A 22,220-nucleotide genomic window follows, 5' to 3' on the forward strand; every position below is an offset into this window, starting at 1 on the left:
GGAACACCACTAGTCTGCCTCCAACTGTTCAGTCCTGCTTTTGTCTCCAGCAAAGTTGTGGCATTGATTATAAATGATTGATGAGTGGCCCATTGTGTACAGAACTCTCATCCCATTGCCAACATTTCCATTTTATGCAGGTCTCAAATAAAATAGCAAGGAATGAAGCGATAGGCAATATGAATAACGTTTTCATTATCTAATTCCCATTTTTGTGTTTTACCTCAAAACTGATTAAAACAAATTATCTTGGTAACAACAAATTACGGCCATCTGTGTAGAAATATCTATTACTGAACTGTCAGGAAGTTTCCTTTTGCAGCAATAGCCCGGCATCACCTTCATGAAAATGACAATTTTTGATACAACAGCACAGCAAGAGAGCCCTGCAGGAAATTAAACCGGATGTAGAATATAACGACAAACAAATTAGGAGCTGAAAGAGATCAGTCAGCCGTTCAAGGCTGTTCTGCCATTGAATAAGACCATGGCTGATCTTATTTCACCCATTTGCAGATCAAGAGCAAGTGGTCAAGACCTGACACTTGGAGCAGTCTGATGGTGACAACTTCATTGTGCTTCATTAATTTAATGTGCCATCCAGAGAGCTGACAAAAGATACCTTCCTTTCCATAAATATTTGTTTCAAAATTATCACTATTTTCCTCCCCGAGTCTTCTTACGGGTTTAATATCACTGGTATTTCCAACATGTCATTATAGACAATAGACAATAGGTGCAGGAGTAGGCCATTTGGCCCTTCGAGCCAGCACCGCCATTCAATGTGATCATGGCTGATCATTCTCAATCAGTACCCCGTTCCTACCTTCTCCCCATACCCCCTGACTCCGCTATCCTTAAGAGCTCTATCTAGTTCTCTCTTGAATGCATGCAGAGACTTGGCCTCCACTGCCTTCTGAGGCAGTGAATTCCACAGATTTACAACTCTCTGACTGAAAAAGTTTTTCCTCATCTCCGTTCTAAATGGCCTACCCCTTATTCTTAAACTGTGGCCCCTGGTTCTGGACTCCCCCAACATTGGGAACATGTTTCCTGCCTCTAACGTGTCCAACCCCTTAATAATCTTATATGTTTCGATAAGATCCCCTCTCATCCATCTAAATTCCAGTGAATACAAGCCTAGCCGCTCCAGTCTGTATTTTTAAATTTGTATTTAGATGCGCGAAGTATGAAAAATAAAGTGGATGAGCTTGAGGCTCAGTTAGACATTGGCAAGTATGATGTTGTGGGAATCACAGAGACATGGTTAAAAGAGGACCAGGGCTGGGAACTGAATATTCAGGGGTACACAACATATCGAAAAGACAGACAGGTGGACAGAGGGGGTGGGGTCGCTCTGTTGGTAAGGAATGATATTCAGTCCCTTGCAAGGGGGACATAGAATCAGGAGATGTAGAATCAATAAGGATAGAAATGAGGAATTGTAAGGGTAAAAAGACCCTAATGGGAGTTATCTACAGGCCCCCAAACAGTAGCCTCGACATGGGGTGCAAGTTGAATCAAGAGCTAAAATTGGCATGTCGCAAATGTAATGCTACGGTGGTTATGGGAGATTTCAACATGCAGGTAGACTGGGAAAATCAGGTTGGTAATGGACCCCAGGAAAGAGAGTTTGTGGAGTGCCTCCGAGATGAATTCTTAGAACAGCTTGTACGGGAGCCTACCAGCGAGAAGGCAATTCTGGACTTAGTGTTGTGCAATGAACCTGATCTGATAAGGGGACTCAAGGTAAAAGAGCCATTAGGATGCAGTGATCACAATATGATAAGTTTTACTACAAATTGAGAGGGAGAATGGAAAACCGGAAGTGTCGGTATTACAGTATAGCAAAGGGGATTACAGAGGCATGAGGCAGGAGCTGGCCAGATTTGACTGGAAGGAGGCCCCAGCAGGGCCTAGCAGGTATTCCTGGGAACAATGCAGAAGTTGCAGGATCAATTTATCCCAAAGAGGAGGAAAGATTCTAAGGGGAGTAAGAGGCAACCGTGGCTGACAAGGGCAGTCAAGGACAGCATAAAAATAAAAGAGAAGAAGCATATCATAGCAAAGAAGAGTGGGAAGCCAGAGGATTGGGAATCTTTTAAAAAGCAACAGAAGATAACTAAAAAGGCAATACAGGGAGCAAAGATGAGGTATGAGGGTAAGCTAGCCAATAATATAAAGGAGGATAGTAAAAGCTTTTTTAGGTATGTGAAGAGGAAAAAAATAGTCAAGGCAAATGTGGGTCCCTTGATGTCAGAAGCAGGGGAATTTATTATGGGGAACAAGGAAATGGCAGACGAGTTGAACCGGTACTTTGGATCTGTCTTCACTAAGGAAGATACAAACAATCTCCCAGATGTTCTAGTTGCCAGAGATCCTAGGGTGACAGAGGAACTGAAGGAGATTCATATTAGGCAGGAAACGGTGTTGGGTAGACTGATGGGACTGAAGGCTAATAAATCCCCAGCGCCTGATCGTCTGCATCCCAGGGTACTTAAGGAGGTGGCTCTAGAAATTGTGGACGCATTGGTATTATAAGAAAATAACTGCAGATGCTGGTACAAATTAAAGGTATTTATTCACAAAATGCTGGAGTAACTCAGCAGGTCAGGCAGCATCTCGGGAGAGAAGGAATGGGTGACGTTTCGGGTCGAGATCCTTCTTCAGACTGATGTCGGGGGTGGGACAAAGGAAGGATATAGGTGGAGACAGGAAGATAGAGGGAGATCTGGGAAGGAGGAGGGGAAGAGAGGGACAGAGGAACTATCTAAAGTTGGAGAAGTCGATGTTCATACCACTGGGCTGCAAGCTGCCCAGGCGAAATATGAGGTGCTGTTCCTCCAATTTCCGGTGGGCCTCACTATGGCACTGGAGGAGGCCCATGACAGAAAGGTCAGACTGGGAATGTGAGGGGGAGTTGAAGTGCTCGGCCACCGGGATATCAGTTTGGTCAATGCGGACCGAGCCAGGTGTTGAGCGAAGCGATTGCCGAGCCTCGGCTTGGTTTCGCCGATGTAAATAAATTGACATCTTGAGCAGCGGATGCAATAGATGAGGTTGGAGGAGGTGCAGGTGAACCTTTGTCTCACCTGGAAAGACTGTTTGGGTTCTTGGATGGAGTTGAGGGGGGAGGTAAAGGGACAGGTGTTGCATCTGATGTGTCCATTTTCTAAAGTATTTGCACCCATTCCAAAAGAAGACCATTCCACAAGGAAATTTGTCCAGACATGACCAATTTTCAAATCATCCTAGCCTTGACCTATTTCTCAGGAGTCAATGTATGAATGACTCGGCAGCTGCTGACTTAATGACTCAGTCAGGCTGCTTAAGGAGAGGAAACCATGGAAATAATTTCTTAAAGCAAGAACTTCTTGTATTGCTTTTTTCGGGCAATCTCTCAAATTTAACATGTGCTACACATGAAGTATACTTTGTGCCTGAAATGAGAGAGAATTCTTATTTCTAGGTTATCACAACTTGAGGATGGACAAGGAAATAACAATCACATTGACTACTGTCAAATAAAGACAAATTCGGCTTTGAATGACATATTTGTACTGAAAGCGGACTTTCATTTTCATGTGAAATCTGTAAATGGCCATATTATATTGTCAACATTTGTAGTGATTGAAATACAAATATATTTGCTTTTGAAGGCAGAGGGCCACATTAAATGATTAGAATGACCTAAAGATAGCTGGTGCTCTTCCTGCTTTTTTGGTGCCGAGGCTGCTTGCAGACAGGTGTTTAGGATTATTATTGTCGTGTTTAGTGAGGTACAGTGAAAAGCTTTGTTTTCCAAGCTATCCAATCAAATCTAATAATACTATATGTAAATACAATCAAGCCAAACTCAAGTATGGTAGGTAGAGCAAAGGGGAAGATACAGAGTACAGAATGTGTTCTCAGCATTGTCACGCAACAGTTCCAGAGACAAAGTTCAATGTCCGCAATGGGGTCGAGGCGAATTGGACAGTATCCTAGCTTATGGAAGGACTATTCAGAAGCCTAAGAGGGGAAGAAACTGTTCCTGAGACTGGTGGTGGATGCTTTCAAGCTTTTGTATCTTTAGCCCATGTATGAATATGTGATGTAGTACACCTTGAATGATTTTTTAAAAATCATTCTGGTTTAGTAGAGAGTCCTAAATTTTATAAGTAGTACTGGAGTAAAAGTAATGAGATCCAGTTCAGCTTGAGCATGTTTCTATATGCTGGAGAAGTGATGACAAAAGGTCGATAGTTTAAACTATTCACAAAGACAGTGAGTTTAGGTGCTATGGAAGAAAAGATTGGATCGGTACCTGTTCCGGTTAATGCGGAGACATTTGATGCATGCAAGTTTTAATTTGAAATTGTTTGATAATCTTCTTGTAAAATCTTCAAATCATTAAATTAACTTTGGTGAATTAATTATTTCCACTTCATCCCAGGTGGCGACTCTTGGCCTTTTAGATTTTCATTTTGATTTCTGCCTCAATATTGAATGTTGAGACATATGTTCTAATGTTTTTGATGAAACATTTATTTTATTTTCCTAATGCCAAATATGATTGATATTAAGATGATCAATTATATATGTGAGATAATGTTGTCAGTGCTGCAATATCTAGAGAGCTGATCTTCTCATGCACTCTTTTGCAAATAAGGAGAGTTTTGTTATCCTCACAACTTAAAGGTGTGCAGAGGCAATAAAATAACACAATTTCAGATATTCCAGTTTATATTCTTGGAATGAAAATGAGACTTTGCAGTGATGTAATACAATTTTTTTCAAGATTACACTGGGAATTGGTTAACTGATCCAGACAAACAGGAAGTTTAAAGTCTATGGAAAAAATTAGCAGAAAATGAGAGAAAATGCCCAGAAATTACAGTTTATATGAAAATCGCCAATTTCATTGAGGTGGAGAATGGATGTAATTGGCTTCTGTATTGGAGGAGTACACATCAACTGTACTTTGCTACATCCAAAACTGTGTTGACAATGTCACCGTCGACAAACGCATCCGGTTGTATCCCAATCAAAAACCCTGGATGACAAAGGATGTCAGGTCTCTCCTCAAGGACCGTAACACCGCCTTCAGGTCTAGTGATAGAGCTCTATACAGTGCTGCTAGAACCAACCTGAAGAGAGGCATCAAGGATGCCAAAGCGTCCTACAAGAGGAAGATTGAGGACCACTTTTCCAACAATGACCCACGGCGGGTATGGCAAGGCATCCAGCACATCACCAACTACAAGACCAGCAACCGCACGACTGCCGACGGCGACGCCTCGCTGGCAGAGGAACTTAACTGTTTCTTTGCTCGTTTCGAGGTGAAAGCTACAGTGGCAGACATAACACCCTCTCCAGCACCTGACAGCAACACCTTCACTGTGCAGGAGTATGATGTTAAGCGCGTGCTCAGAGCAGTGAATCCCAGGAAAGCTGCAGGCCCCGATGGTGTGACGGGCAGAGTGCTGTGGGAATGTGCAGACCAATTATCTGAGGTCTTCACAAAAATCTTCAACCTGTCCCTTTTAAAATCCACCATCCCTCCCTGCCTGAAGTCCGCCACAATCATCCCACTGCCGAAAAGGTCTGTCATCAGCGGTCTTAACGACTACCGTCCGGTAGCACTCACACCGGTCATTACAAAGTGCTTCGAGAGACTGGTCCTGCAGCACATCAAAGCCAGCCTCCCACCCACCTTCGACCCACACCAGTTTGCCTACAGAGCAAATAGGTCTACAGGGGATGCCATCGACACTGCTCTTCACACTGCACTGACCCACCTTGAACACCAGGGGAGCTATGTGAGGATGCTCTTCCTCGACTTCAGCTCTGCCTTTAACACGGTCATCCCGAGCAGACTGGTCACCAAACTTTCCGACCTTGGATTTTCCCAAACCATCTGCCAATGGATCAAGGACTTCCTGACCAACCGCCCCCAGACCGTCAAAATAGGCCCTCACCTCTCCTCCACCATTACACTGAGCACCGGCCCACCACAGGGCTGTGTGTTGAGCCCCATCCTTTACTCCCTCTACACTCACGACTGCGCCCCCACCCATCCCACCAACACCATCATCAAGTTCGCGGATGACACGACTGTGGTTGGACTCATCTCAGAAGGAGATGAGACAGCCTATAGGGATGAAATCCAAAGGCTGGCAGCATGGTGTTCAGTGAACAATCTGGTCCTGAACTCCTCCAAAACAAAGGAACTTATAATTGACTTTAGAAAAACCAGTGTAGATTACGACCCACTCTACATCAATGGGGTCTGTGTGGAAAGGGTACCAGCTTTCAGGTTCCTGGGTACGCACATCGCAGAGGATCTTACCTGGTCTACCAACACCATCACCACAGTAAAGAAGGCACAGCAGAGACTCCACTTCCTGAGGATCCTCAGGAAAACCAACCTGCAGGAGAAGCTCATGTTGTCCTTCTATCGCTGCTCCATCGAGAGTGTGCTGGCATACTGTATAACCACATGGTATGCCAGCTGCTCAGAAAAGGACAGGAAGGCCCTTCAGAGGGTCATCACGACGGCCCAGAAGATCATCGGCTGCTCACTGCCCTCCCTGGAGCACCTGTTCAGCCTACGCTGCCTCAGTAGAGCAGGCAAAATAATAAAAGATCCATCCCACCCCGGCCACCGTCTGTTTGTTCATCTGCCCTCTGGTCGACGTTTCAGGTCGATCAAATCCCGAACAAACAGACTTAAGAACAGTTTTTACCCCAGGGCCATACGAGAACTGAACACTACCTTTGCACTAGGCAACACCGTTAAAAAATCTTGTACTTAATATAATTGTATTTAATTGTATTTATGTATTTATTTGTTTTTGCATTTATTGCATATATGTTTGTACGCACCGTCAGGATTGGCTATTTTTTAATTTCGTTGTACTCGTTGCAATGACAATAAATGAATATTATTATTATTATTATTATTAAGTGAAGGACTTGAAAGTAATAATCTCTATGAACCCGTGTTTAAAAATGTTGACCTGGAGTAAGCTAATTGTGTCTTGCCACCCACATTTATTACTTGATTTGTATCCAGAAGCTGAACTTGCTGATCCCAAATGTCATGGTCTTGCACAAAGGCAGAATCTTGTCACTTTACCTGCTGTTATGTGGCAAACCGGGTTAAGCCCTGTGAAGGAGATGAAGAGAGTTCAGCTGACAAAGCTGTCAGGTGCATGGAATGTCAGGGGTGTTCAGAATCATTCTATTGGAAAAAAAATCAACAATTATATTTTAGTTATGAAAGAATGAAAAAAAATCACTTAAAGCCATGACTATCATTAAAAACATGAAAGCAAACACAATCAGATAACAAAAAGGGAACTCTCTTTGCTGTATTTCTCTGTATCTATTTCCTTTCCATTTAACTGATTGGACAAGATGCACATCATATCTGGGATTCCCCAGTTAATTGCAGGTGTCTGCTGGACTTCTGATAGTTAAAGATGCAAATTCCATGTTGAATTCCATGTTGGATTAGAATTATGTAGCAAGGCTGCGTAAATACAGCATGTTCCTGCTCCTCAGCTACTTCAACTCTACATACTTGGCTACTAAATTCTTTGTTTCTTGTATCTTGTAAACAAAAAAATGAAGAAGCGTACTGATTTGAAGAGGCTTTTACAAAATATGGGCCCTGGCAGCAGAGCAAGCCAATAGGTAGTGAAGGAAAATTGAAAGGGAATTTGCATAAGACTAGAGTTGAAGTAGCTGAGTGCAGGCAGAATGGACTTGATCGCAGCGAGGAACAGATGAAACATAAGGATAAATTTTATCTGGATAGTAATTACCCTGAGACCAATCTACCTGAGCTAGTCAACAAAACATAGTGAACCACATCAGATGCCACGTAATATCCAACTGTATGGATACGGGTTAGAATTATGTGGTTGTCATGGATAAGGACAGCAAGTTTCCTCTCATCAGGACAGTAAGTCCAGTTTCTATTTATTTCTGAAAAAGGGAACAGGAAGTGTTCAGATGGGACTACTGCCGAATTTAGATCCATGCTGGGTGTAAATGAGGCAGTGATCCCAGGATTTGTGTTGGGATGCAATAATCGAAACATAGAAACATAGAAAATAGGTGCAGGAGGAGGCCATTTGGCCCTTCGAGCCCGCACCGTCATTCATTGTGATTATGGCTGATCATCCACAATCAGTAACCTGTGCCTGCCTTCTCCCCATATCCCTTGATTCCACTAGCCCCAAGAGCTCTATCTAACTCTCTTTTAAACTCACCTAGTGAATTGGCCTCCACTGCCTTCTGTGGCAGAGAATTCCACAAATTCACAACTCTCTGGGTGAAAAAGTTTCTTCTCACCTTAGTGAGGTGATGAACCACAAGACAAAAATGGCAACAGGAGAATTGCAATTTAAAAAATATATTTGGAAAGTTGATTAAGAACATAGCACAGTGCAGCACAGGAACCGGCCCTACGTCCCACACTGTTTGTGCTGAACATGATACCAAGTAAAACTGATCGCATCGCCCTGTGCATGATCCATAATCCCTCTATCCCCAGCACTTTTATGAGCCTATATAAAAGCCTCTGAATTGCTTTATTTAATAATGTTTAATTTATTTTAAACTAAAGCTGTGAATTTAACACTGTTAATTTAAACTAACAGTAAATATATCAGCGCAAAATGCATTTATAACATAATGACAGAACATGAGGCTATTCAATGAGTTGGGAGTTGGGATAATGTGGGGTATTGGTTTCTTGCTCAAGTTTAGTGATGACAAGTACCTAAATTAAAAGCTTTTCATTATTGCCCTGAGATTGGCCAACAACAAATGGGCCATTGCAGTGATGAATGTGTGACAAAGGAGTAATTGCATGTCAGGCAAATACTGTAGTTTCAAGAATTAAGTTATTGTACTCTGGATGGCAGCAATCCAGAACATTTTTTTCCCCAAAACTTAATGATGTCAGATAAAACATTCAAGAAGCCAACTTTAAAAGAGAAAACCTCAAGGATTTTAGTATCTAAGTGGATACTTAAGGACTATTGATACTTAAGGAGTTTGACTTTGATCTAGTATTCTAGAAAACGTGAGTTAATGGTAAAATAAATACCGTAAAATACAAGACTACTTGTTATTGCAAATGCGTTCATAACTAGATGACTTCATAATTGGATTCAGTTCAGAAGCTAAACAGATGTGAACACTGGTTACCAAGTCTGCAGTGGGGAAAGGTGAGAGAAACCAGTCAGAGTAATAGAAGATATTCCAAAAAATCCCATATGTGATCAGGCGGGCCAAAAAAAACCAGAAGCCAAATGTAAGAATATTCAGGTAGGGTCATAACAAAAGAATTACCAAAGGAAAATAGCTGAAGATGAGAGAAAATGTTTCATATATTAAATGCACTTTCTTGGTGTAGTCACTGAAAATGAACACTGAGCGACCAACAAAGAAGAGAGGAAAAATTAAGATCACAGATATAATGTTTCTAAAGGTGGTTCAAAAGCAAATAAAACTAAAGAAGAAAGGACCTGAAATAGCATAAAATCTAGGAGGGATATCATTCAGGGTCCCGAGCCGAAACGTCACCTATCCATGACCTCCATGCTGCCTGACCCACTGAATTACACACTTTGTGTTTTATTCAAGATTCCAGCATCTGCAGTAACTTCTGTCTCTCTGACATTCATCTTGACGCCCATGTATACCACGGAGGTTCCATTTGAGATGATCTATTCCTATATGATTGTCATCAATTGGTAACCAGCCGTTGACAGGACTATTTTCAAACAATGCAATAATAATAACAAACTCGGGCAAATATGATGAAAGAACAGAAATCGATTAATTGAATTAATAAATGATGTTGTATTCAATGGCAATCTTTAGGATTTTCTTCACTCTGCTCCTGAAATATGCCGTTAGCACCGCAACAGAGGGGATCTACCTGCGTACTAGATCAGACGGCAGGCTCTTCAACCTCACACGTCTCCGAGCCAAGACAAAAGTACGTGATGCTCTCACCAGAGACATGTTGTTCACCGATGACGCAGCAGTTGTGTCCCACACCCACCAGGAACTACAGTCACTGATGGACCGCTTCTATCGGGCTTGCAAGGACTTTGGGCTGACCATCAGCCTGAAGAAGACGAACGTCCTGGGACAGGATACAGAGGCACCGCCTGTCATCACAATCGACGACTACGAACTCGATGCCGTCCATCAGTTCATGGACCTCGGCTCCACCATCACCGACAATCTCTCCTTGGACACAGAGATTGACAAGAGGATCGGGAAGGCGGCTACAACTCTCGCTCGCCTCACAACTTGAGTGTGGACCAATCCAAAGCTGACAGTGAAGACAAAGATAGCAGTCTACAACGCCTGTGTCAACAGCACGCTGCTGTACGGCAGTGAGACATGGACTACATATGCCAGACTGGAGAGAAGACTCAACACCTTCCACATTAGAAGCATCCGCCGTATCCTGGGTATATCGTGGCAAGATAGAGTGTCCAACGCCGAGATTCTGTCTAGCGCTGGCCTTCCGAGTATGTACACTCTACTCAGGCAGCGCAGGCTGTGGTGGCTGGGCCATGTCCACCGCATGGAGGATGACCGTATTCCAAAAGATATACTCTATAGAGAGTGAACATCGGAGGAAAACCATCGGCCGCCCACAGCGATGTTACAAGGATGTCTGCAAGAGAGATTTGAAGCTGCTCGACATTGATGTGGAGTCCTGGGAGAGCCTTGCAGCTGACCATACGAGGTGGAGAGGTACCCTGAATCAACATCTCAAAACGTGGGAAGAGAAACTGATGAATGCAGCGGCAGAAAAGGAGCGCAGCAACTTCAACAAACCAGAGTCCACACACAAATGTGACCTTTGCGACAGAGACTGTCACTCCCGCATTGGTCTCTTCAGCCACAAGCAACGCTGCTCTAGCCGAGGTGTGGAGCAAGTAGCCAACTAGGATGCATCACCCATGGCCAGCCATGACCGAGGGGGCCGAAGAAGAAGATTCAATGGCAGACAACTGTTTTACCGTACATCAGGACCATCTTTTTTGGCTTCTTGGAATATCTAAAGAAACAGAAAGATAGCTACTTAACCATAGTAAACCATTCATAACTAGATGACTTTAAATACACCAAACCATGAAGAACTAATTCAACACCAATGTTGGGTAATCCCAGCAGGTTTCTTGTTGTCAGAATAGTAAGTGAACCATTCTGGCTTTCAATTTCTCTACGTAGTCAGAACATCTATAGCATCTATTGATTGCGTAAATTTAAAAAAAAACTGTTTTCTGGTGTGAGTCTTTATTTTCTGGTACTATGCTTGCAAGTTAAACAAATGTAATGTTCCCGTTAACCTTTGTATTCTCTTTAGTATTTCTGTAAGATGAGTGCTCTGGTGTCTTAGAAGCTGAAGAGCCAAAGATTGTCCTGTCTTTCCATAGTAGTCCCAACATTCAACACTAATTGCTTTTCCACTGCATTCTGTTCATTAATTGAATGTCTCCTTAATATGTTGGTATTGGACCTGGATGCTGCATTCAAAATGTAGACAGACCATCGCCCTGCACAGATTCATTTTTGATTCATCTGGCAAGTTTTCTGTTGTTCAGGCTGTGTAATTAATCATTTTATGATCTTTATTGATTAATTGATTTGTTATACATTTTTATCATTCTGTTGATGATGATTGCCAGGAATCTTTTAACTTCATGAGGCCTGGAGTTCACTCTCTATCCAAGCTTAACTGGCCCATTGAATAATTAATCCCTGGCCCCAGTTTCTTTCTTCCTGTTCCCTGAACTACTCTAATCCTGAGTGAAACTAACATGCCAGTCCAGGATGCTGGACAGACAGGTAGGCACTTCACAAAGCATTTCAACGTACAATGACTAAAACTTGAAAGTCATTGCAGGCAAGAGTGATGATAAAAATCTCAGGTGTCCTTGAAGAGGAAGCTGCATACCATGATGAGGCAACTTGAGTATGGAAGAAAGTGTTTCTTGAGACTGATCATAATCCAGTGCTGATTACAGCAAATTTTGCGCATTTTCTAATATTTATCAGGAATGTAATGCATCAGTTTAATTATGTTGACGATATCGCTTGCATATGAGTATTGCCCAATTGTTGATATCAGTTGAAAATGTTAGAAAAATCTTAAACCATATCAGGGGTATCTTTTCAATGAAGGATGATCATCCCCAGATCCTATTAGTTTGCAAATAAATACATTTGTACCTTTTGTGCCAGAGCAAAACATGCCCCAAATCTCAAATGTGATGAAGTGATTACTTGGAACAAATTAAGTTAAAGCACTTAGCCATTTATCATCTTCCTTTTTCAACTGGCCTTTTTTACTTCCAAGTTAACATATCTTGCAAATGTTTACTGCATGATTAATTGCAATTCTCTGCCCTAAATCCTCTGTGTGATTAAGGCATCATCCCTTCATATCATGCCTTGAGCAATATAGCTAAATCTTGTTCATGTTTTAACCTAGACCTCATCTTGACAGAAACTCAGGGAGTGAATTGCAAGTTTATTATGCGCCAGACAAGCGTTATCCGAACTTCTTTGAAGCCATTCGTCGGAGAGGGGATACATTTTATCTGATATCATTTCGGAGGGTAAGTTCATGACATTTTTATGGCATGGATAAGTACAGTGAACATGCTTTGCCTTTGTTGCTCTGGCGACCAGAACAAAACAAAACTGTGATGATCCAAATGATATTTCCAAATGATTCTTCCTTTCTGATGAATGTTTTTATAAACAGTTTCTTTACGTGTCCATAAGGCATCTTTGAACTTCAGTTAATTATATTTAATGAGTCTAATGAATCTAAAGTGGGCAATACTTCATTGATAGTAAATTTAATGGTATATAAAATATAAAAACTTTGAACCTGACATTGGGGACACGATTAATTGTTGGGGTTTAAACATTTTTAAATTAATTATTTCAACTGGATCCAGTGTCGTTTCAAGGTGCATGTGGAGCTATGTATGCAATTCCAGGAATGATATCATCATTCGGATAAAAACACAATGTAAATGCTGTGGCACAGATTTGTTGTCAAGAGGAGCAGTTGCACTGAGGAAAGGAGTTGGAGATTCAATGGTCTTAAGATGTTGATTAATGGACCCTTACCAAATTTAATAGCATTAACTTAAATAGCACAAAACTCAGTAATTCCCAATCCATACTTCTTCCTTCACATTTGGTTAACATGTAGGCTCAGTTAAGGCAAATGTTGATTCAAGATGTTAACATCTATATCAATGACTATAATACATTATAACAAATATAATAAATTCAGGTTGATCCTAAGTATGAAGGGTGAGATTTTGAATGTAAGCAAAGATCTGAAAAGCAGTGCTCCACAGGAAGGTAAATGAGCAATTGAAGGTAAAAGCTGTTGATGAAAGGAAACATAATACCACCTCAGTGGTGTTGATAGATTTCCAATTTTATAAATTGGCAAAGCCAGCTTATTACTAAACTTGCATGCTCTAGTTGCATATATGTAATGTGGGTCAGATTTCAGTACATGTTCAGGCCTTGGAAATAATACATTTAGTCACCACTGGGCAAGCAAACTTAGCTTGTTTTTAGTGTTGTCAGTGTAGATGAGAAAATAAACGATTAAACTTGCATGTCCATCTCGGCTGAGGTAGAATTTACATCTCCTTTTGCTCTGACAGGTCATGGAAAGGAATCTGTTGTTTTGTGTCTGGTCCACGGATCATTCCAAATCCTTATTATGCCTATCATTTATATATTTGTTCATTTAATAGTTTGAAGCATGCACCAACTTTAGCTGATTTAATAGTGTACTAATATTCTGGTTTACATAAAGTGGTGTTTTTGCTGATTCATAACTGCCATTTAATGTTTGCCTTGCATCAAAGAAGTATATTTTTTGGTTTGCACAAAGTGGTGTTTTTGGTATCAATGCCATTTAATATTTGCTTTACATCAAAGGGGTCTATTTAACCAGTCCAGTTAAGTCTGAAAGAACAATTTTCTCCACCTCTTTTGTGAACTTTAAAGAGCTCCAATATTTCAATATTTAATGCATCCATCACTAGATTGGTTTGGACACATTCTTTCTCATTTTTGTATTAAGTTTGTTCAACTCATGAGCATTTAAGATTGATACTTCACTGGAACAAGTGATGAAGATTTGTTATTGCAAGTAAATGATGTTGCTCAGTGTTCTGTCAGCTGAAAAATCTATTTTTTTCACAAATGTCGAAATGTGTATGATACATCTATTGGTGGATAATCAGCAGATAATCAGTTAATCATTTGGTGGATAATCAGTGAAGCCATTATGTGTGAGTTTACTATAAATGCAAGCAAAATAGTGAGGGAATATGAAAAATGAAAATAGTATTTTATTAGTCTCATTCATTCCAGAAACTTGACAATGTAGTTTAAATTGACACAACAATGTCGTTTAAACTGACACAAAATTAATGAACGAGCAGTGCACAACCATTTATTAAACCTGACTAAGTAGTTTTGTTAACACAATACTTCTTTGTGTATACTCTGTTTCTTGTGATGTTTCCCCATCATAACTTCATGTTTTTAAATTTTTCCAGCACATCATCGTTAACATAATGAGGAGCCGCTCTTAGTTGACCTCTGTCATTGATGCCCAATCTATTTTACGTATTTGGTGTATGAAGTTGTGTGAATCATGACAAGTAGTTTAACTTCATAACGTGCTCAGTAGAAACATCAAATGGGCTTTGCTGTGTTGGTGCAGGTTCATCTGCGGGCAAAAGGTGTCTTTGATCCCTCCTGTAGAACCCTCCTTCCGATTGTACAATGTAAGATCTGGGCTCTTGGCATGTGTCCTTTATTACGCCCATACAATTGTAGCCGTGTGGGGTCTGGAATCGGACAACCTGCCCTTCCACCAAAGGCTGGAGTGGTTGACTTGACTGGTCATAGCATGCCTTCTGTGCCAGCCTTTTATTGAGAAGTTGAGCCTGGACCTCTTACATCGAAACATAAAAAATGGGTGCAGGAGTAGGCCATTCGGCCCTTCGAGCCTGCACCGCCATTCAATATGATCATGGCTGATCATCCAACTCAGTATCCCGTACCTACCTTCTCTCCATACCCCCTGATCCCTTTAGCTACAAGGGCCACATCTAACTCCCTCTTAAATATAGCCAATGAACTGGCCTTGAGGCTTACACATGTGTGGTTCCAGCAGTTTCTTTGAGACTGAAAGGGGAGTGCGCGTTTGTCTTGACATCAGTCATTGCGCTGGAGATCCAAGCGTTGCGTCACGCGGCACATTTCAGAGATTAAGGAGATTAAGGAGATCAAGGAAGACATCTGACTAGTCTCCATGACTTATTTCGCACTGCGGACTGCCCGTTCAGCCAACCTATTCAACTGGGGATACTCCAGGCTGCTGGTGACGTGGGTAAAGTCCCACTGTTTAGCAAAATCTTTAAATCGCTGGCTTGTAAACTGCCCAGCATTGTCTGACAAGAGAGTATGTGGTGCTCCATGGACAAAAAAGTATCTCTTTAGTTTAATAATAAGTTGGAATAAGTTAATATGTTGAAATAGTGGTGCGAAGCAAGTCAATCTCATTCCAGCCGGAATATGAGTCTACTTGCACCAGGTAATGTTGACTGTGCCACTCAAAAATATCAGTTGCCACCATGGACCAGGGCAATTCTGGAACTGGTTTCAGCAGAAGTGGTTCCCTCCATTGATGTGGTTTGGTACTTTTGCACACAGCACATGATTGTACCTCCTGATTGACATATTCCGTCATCGCAGGCCAGAAGACCATGTCCCTTGATCTTCTTACTGTGGCTTCTGTCCCAGGATGCCCCCTGTGCATGATGCTGACATACTCTTTTTGTAGTGAGACCGGGATAACCGATTTGTGGCCCTTCATTACGACTCCAACTTCAATGATTAATTCATCCTTGAAAGGGAAATATGGCTGAATAGCATGTGTTGTTTGCTGGGCCATCCATGTTTGATGATGGTGGTAAGTGTCTGTAAAGTCGAGTCCTCTGCCGTGTGCAATCTCAATTCTTCTAGGTGAGAAGAAGAAATGTGATTGACCACCAGAACATCGTAGCTGTCCTTCTCGGCTGCATGCTGGGCTGTAGGTTTCCTGGGAGCCTGAGACAGAGTGTCTGCCAGGTACATAAATTTTACACATTTGTAAACAAGGTGATGCTGTACTTCTGAAGTCGTAGCATCATGCGCTGAAGTCTTGCTGGAGCAAGTCTATGGGCTTGTTCAGAATGGTGATCAGTGGCAGGTGGTCCGTTGCTATGGTCACAGGCTTGCCATGGATGTAGTCGTTGAACTTAGCACACGCAAAAACCACCGGCAACAAGTCTTTCTCAATTTGAGCATACCTAATCTCAGTATCCGTCATAGTCCGTGAAGCATGCGCAACAGGCCTTCCTTCCTGCAGACATGCCGCACCAAGGCCAAACTGTGAAGCATCATAGGTAAGTGTGACTGCCTTATTGACATCATAGTAAGACAAGACAGGCGAGCAAGACATATGCCGTTTCAGTGTGTCAAAGGCATGTTGCTGCTGCTGCTCATGCCACGTCCAGGCAGGATCTTTATGAGTGAGCTGTCGCAGGGGAGCCGATAGCTGGCTGAAATTGGCAATAATTTTACCGAGGAAGTTGACCATCCCCAGAAACCTTTGCAAAGTGGGGGCATCTGCCGGTGCCGTCATCTCACCGATAGCCGACGTTTTGGGAGGGGTCAGCTTTAAGGCCTTCGTTTGTAAAGATTTGCCCAACATAGCTAACCTGATTCACCTGGAATTTGCATTTGAGAGGATTAAGCTTCAAATGCACCTCTCTGGCACGGTTAAGCACCCGTCTCAAATTTGCATCGTGTTCCGCAACGTTTTTACCCGCAAATGATGATGTCGTCAATGATGACCGCACAGGGATACCCATCAAAAATCTGTTCCATGGTACGCTGGAACACATCACTGATGGAGGGGACAAGATTGATTTGCTTCATTCCTCTTTAAAGAGTATGTACAGTGTTCTCCATAATGTTTGGGAGAAAGACCCATTATTTATTTATTTGCCTGTGTACTCCACAATTTGAGATTTGTAATAGAAAAAAATCACATGTTGTTAAAGTGCACATTGTCAGATTTTATTAAAGGCCATTTTTGTACATTTTGGTTTCACCATGTAGAAATCACAGCAGTGTTTATACATAGTCCCCCCATTTCAGGGCACCATAATGTTTGGGACACAGCAATGTCATGTAAATGAAAGTAGTCTTGTTTAGTATTTTGTTGCATATCCTTTGCATGCAATGACTGCTTGAAGTCTGCGATTCATGGACATCACCAGTTGCTGGGTGTCTTCTCTGGTCATGCTCTGCCAGGCCTGTATTGCAGCCATCTTTTGCTTATGCTTGTTTTGGAAGCTAGTACCCTGCAGCTTTCTCTTCAGCATATAAAAGGCATGCTCAATTGGGTTCAGATCGGGTGATTGACTTGGCCACTCAAGAATTGACCGTTTTTTAGCTTTGAAAAACTCCTTTGTTGCTTCAGCATTTGTTTGAACTTCAGAATTCATTATGCTACTACCATCAGCAGTTGTATCATCAATGAAGATAAGTGAGCCAGTACCTTCATTGCCTTTGTCATTCATGTTTGGTTTGATGAACAGTTTAACAGTTTATATTTTCTTCACGATAAAGGTAATGTTAACTGTGTCTGCAGTTTTTTCAATGGCTGGAGCTGCGTTCACTTTAAGGTGTCTTTCCCGACAATTGTAATTGTCCTGTGGCTGGAAGTTAAGCAAGGAATCTTATTCAATCACTATGATTTTACATCAAAATTATGATTAACTTACGGTAAAGAACAAATTTAGCTTGAATGGAACACCTTGTACAACCACATGGTATTTCAAAGTGTCTCACTGCAAGTTAAGTAAATTCACCGTCGTTATGCGGGTGGCTTGAAAATCAGCATGTGCACAAAAAACTGCGGGAGTAAGGTCAATAATTTGCTTCAGAGAGGGATACTTGAGAGAGCTCTTTAAAATTGTAAATGAAATATTTTATCTTTGAGTGCAGAAAAAGCACTTGATTTTTAGTAATTACGCAATTGCTTGATGGCTTCCACTTCCTTGCATTCAGTCTTCTGCCATTCATCTGCTGCATTGCCCATGGTGTACTTCAGACATTGTACACAACTGGTTCCTGATTCAGATTAGGCGTGGAGTTCAACAGATGACAAAAATCTTGGCCAGAAGAACTGGATGCAATTGATGCTGGCAGCATCATTGATAAAATACATCTCGATGCTCCTGAACACATCATCAGTGATGTAACCTGGGATCATTGGGTGTTTCGGATCTTTCAACATCAGACACCCTCGCCCAGGTGACTCAGCTGTGGTTGCTCAGACCACGACTTGTGTTCAGGTAGCATTCGCTCCTCCCCATGGACCTCCTCGCCTGATCCACAGCCATCTTGAGGCTTTCTCCGCTGCCTCTGTGATGTTCTTGATGGCTCTTCTCCTCTCCTTTCCAGTGATGCCCAGTGCACTCAAGGCCTTGTAGAGCGATTGCCCAGCAAAACCTCTACAGCCAACCTCGATGGGCATACACCTTGCTTTCCAGCCGTGCTTACGGCAGTCTATGAACAGCTCTTCGTACTTGGTCTTCTTTCTCTCGTGGGCCTCTTCCAGATGGTCCTCCCACGGCACTGTCAGTTCCAACAAGACAATGTTTTTGGACGCCTCTGAGACCAGGAGGATGTCCGGCCTCAGTGTGGTCGTGGCGATGTGCCGTGGGAACTTCAGCTGTTTCACCAGGTCGATAGAATTCTGCCAGTCCTACGCAGTCGCCAGGATTCCTGATGGATTCTTGGCTGCTGTGGTTCTTGGCAGCTGCACTCCAGCCTTCTCAAAGGTGATCATCTGGGTGGTGGGGCGTGCTCGTCTGCAGCTGATTCCCATGCTGATGGCTTCTGCAATGGGTTTCAGAACCTGGTCATGACGCCAGGTGTATCGGCCCTTACCAAGAGCCTTTGGGCAGCAGCTCAGGATGTTCCAATTTCCCTTTGCCTGAGCATCAAAGGAGTGCAATCTTGATGAATGTCAAGGATGTTAAAGTGATAAAAGTCAAGGATGAAGGTGATTAAAGATGATCTTTCACATACAGATAAGAGTATTCCTTTAAGATAAATGAACCATGGCATTCTCGTTTGTGTACAAACTATTGTTCAGGATGATTCAAAAGCATAACTTGGGTTTGCTACCTTCTGTCAGTTGTGTGACTTGCATCTTTGACTGTTACGAGGCAATTTGCCCACATGAGCACTCTGTCAAAAAGATTTTAAAAGCACAACAGCATTTAAATACTCAAGAGTGATCTTGGATTCCTCATAATTCAAATGCATTTTAAATAGCACCAAGTAAATTACTTATCTTTTTATGGTTGTGTTGAATCCACAGCCTGAGGCTCTTGGGATTGCACATCAGTGATGTTAATAATGATGCCAGTCACTTAATATAGAGTTGTAAATCTAGAATGCTTCATGTGACGTTTCAGTTTTTCACTCTACTAAATCACAGTGTTCAGTTAATTGGGTTGAATCTAGAAGCAACTGCTGCATTAAATAATTTCTTCGGAAAGGTGTAAAAAGGAAATTATTAATGACAATTATTTCCTTGGAAACACAGCTGTCTTCACGTCACTGCTTCTCTTCCTGGAAACCGATAAAACTTATAATTAGGAAATTGATATCAAATACGCACTGACACAGGCTTGCAAATAATAAAGGGGTTGCAAACTCTGATAGAAGTCATTGTTACATGTATTTCCCTTACGTACTTGGCCTTTGAACTATTCTGAAGTTCAACAAACACAAACAAATCAACCATTTGGTGCTTTGAAACAGGTGGGCAGTTAATCAGCCTGTAATGTGTTTGTTGAAAAGATATCACTTGAATGTTGTGATCACTGGTATACGACTTCAGTGCTTAACTTGCATGTCTGAAAGAAATCTCTGAGGATCTTTTACTCTTGAATTTTGTGGTAATTAAGGCACAAAGGCTAAGTCCTCTCTGCAGGGGATTTACGATTTTTGTGAACAGGGTATGTTTTTGAACATCTGAGTATCTCTTTAACAGATTGAAGAATTCTTATTCAGAGGGAAAAGAGTCTCAATGACTCAATTTGACATCAAATCAGATGATGTCAAATTGACATAAAATGAAAGAGAAGAAGGATAGTTTCAAGGGAGAGGGTGATCTGAGAGAAAGGAAAAAGATTCTGAATATTACAGTAAACCGCCATTATATCAGACCATGGGGTGGGGGGGGGGGGGGGGTTAGGGAAGAGAGGTGGCTGTTATTCCTGATAGTGCGCTACACCCAAGTAACACATTATAAAATGTATGTAGTTGAAACAAAGAACTGCAGATGATGGTTAATACACAAAAGCACACTATGTGTTGGAGTAACTCAGAAGGTTGGGCTGCATCTCTGGAGAACATGGATAGGTGATGTTGGGACCCTTCTGCAGGCTGATGCAGTCTGTTGAGTTACCCCAGCACTTTGACGCCTAGTTTTTAGGTGAAATTGCACAATGCCGCTTGTCTGCATCAGCAAGCTTGTCCACATCAGCTCAAAGCTCTGACCCTTGGCCTCTCTGTCTCTGACTGTGGTCAAATTCTAGCTTTCTAATATTTCCTTTGGTAATCTCCATAATTATCAGATTTTCAGGGGGAATTTAACCATTTTTAGGTATATTCATATTAATTTTTCAAGATTAAAAGCAGTTGTATGTTATGAACAAGTTATACTTGCGAATTATTGCTAATTGTTTTTGCACACGGTCTTGATAGCCCCAATGGCCCCATTAAAAGCATTGGCTCGAGATGTCTAGCAGTACTTCTTCTTTTTTCATGTCCATCATCCATGTTTCAAATGTTACATCACTGTCATCGTTCGTCCTGAAAAGGGCGCAAGCTTTCGGCGACAATCAGTGGGAGCCAGAACTTATACAATAGATGATGGTGGTAGCAGAATTAGCTCAGGACACTTCCAGTTTCCAGCCCCACGACTTGATGTCTAACAGTAAAGAAAGATTCATTTTTGCCCAGGCAACTGCACATTATATTTGATTGTTCATTAAGTTCTTATCAAGAGGAATCTGAAATGGGGTTTTTTCCCCTTGGAATTTTGATTCATGATGTGTGCTTTTTTTTTTCTAATGTCTGTATGATAGGTAATGAGAATTACTGTGGAATTCTCTGCCACAGAAGGTAGTTGAGGCCAGTTCATTGGCTATATTTAAGAGGGAGTTAGATGTGGCCCTTTTTGCTAAAGGGATCAGGGGGTGTGGAGAGAAGGCAGGTACAGGCTACTGAGCTGGATGATCAGCCATGATCATATTGAATGGCGGTGCAGGCTCGAAGGGCCGAATGGCCTACTCCTGCAGCTATTTTCTATGTTTCTATGTTTCTAATGAAAATAAAATATAAGTTCAGTCTGGAAAGGATTATCCAATGCACCATTTGTATTAAAGCAATACAGAATTATTCACCACTCCCAGCGCCGGCATTCAGATAATGTTGATTTTGGATGCTCTTCATTTTCAGGATATAGATTATGAGTGAAAAAAGATTCAGTGTTTTTTGGGAGGCTGTATCTGCGGAATGCTTGTGAAAATAAGTTAAGCTATGTTAAAGGAAATTGGGTGGAGTTCTTGCCAACCTGTTTCTCCAATGATTACTACAAGAATTTGTCTTTGGAAACAATTACCATTACACAAACCAAGCACCCATCCTCAATCAACTCCATTTACACTCTGATCATTCCCTCTTAACCTCTCACTCATTGTGCAATAGATACAAAAGCTTGAAAAAAACTCCCACCAGTTTCAGGAACAGCCTCTTCAATGCTGTCATGGTCCTCTCATAATATTCGGGTGTAGTTCTGACATCCCAAAGTACCTTCTACACGTTCTCTGTAACTCTAAAGCTATAATGCTGTAACACTACAACCTGAACTCTGTTAATTTTCTCTTTGCGCAACCTGTTTTACTTGTGAATGCTGCTAAGAATGCGGCAGTATTCACTGAATGCTCATATGGATAACTTTCTGGGAGTTGTTCAGTGTACATGGAGAAGAATTGTGAGAATAACTTGTTTCT

At 41.7% G+C, this 22,220-nt stretch overlaps 1 protein-coding gene across 1 annotated transcript in view; it reads left to right on the forward strand.

Moving 5' to 3' along the window:
• atf6 (activating transcription factor 6) overlaps window positions 1-22,220 on the forward strand; it is a 214,223-nt gene that overhangs the window by 96,464 nt on the left and 95,539 nt on the right. The window contains exon 14 of the mRNA XM_078407413.1: window positions 12,518-12,644. Within this exon, the coding sequence (XP_078263539.1) occupies window positions 12,518-12,644 (127 nt within the window). The remainder of the gene's footprint in view (window positions 1-12,517; window positions 12,645-22,220) is intronic.

Source organism: Rhinoraja longicauda, chromosome 11, assembly GCF_053455715.1.
Source record: "Rhinoraja longicauda isolate Sanriku21f chromosome 11, sRhiLon1.1, whole genome shotgun sequence".
NCBI lineage: Eukaryota > Metazoa > Chordata > Chondrichthyes > Rajiformes > Arhynchobatidae > Rhinoraja > Rhinoraja longicauda.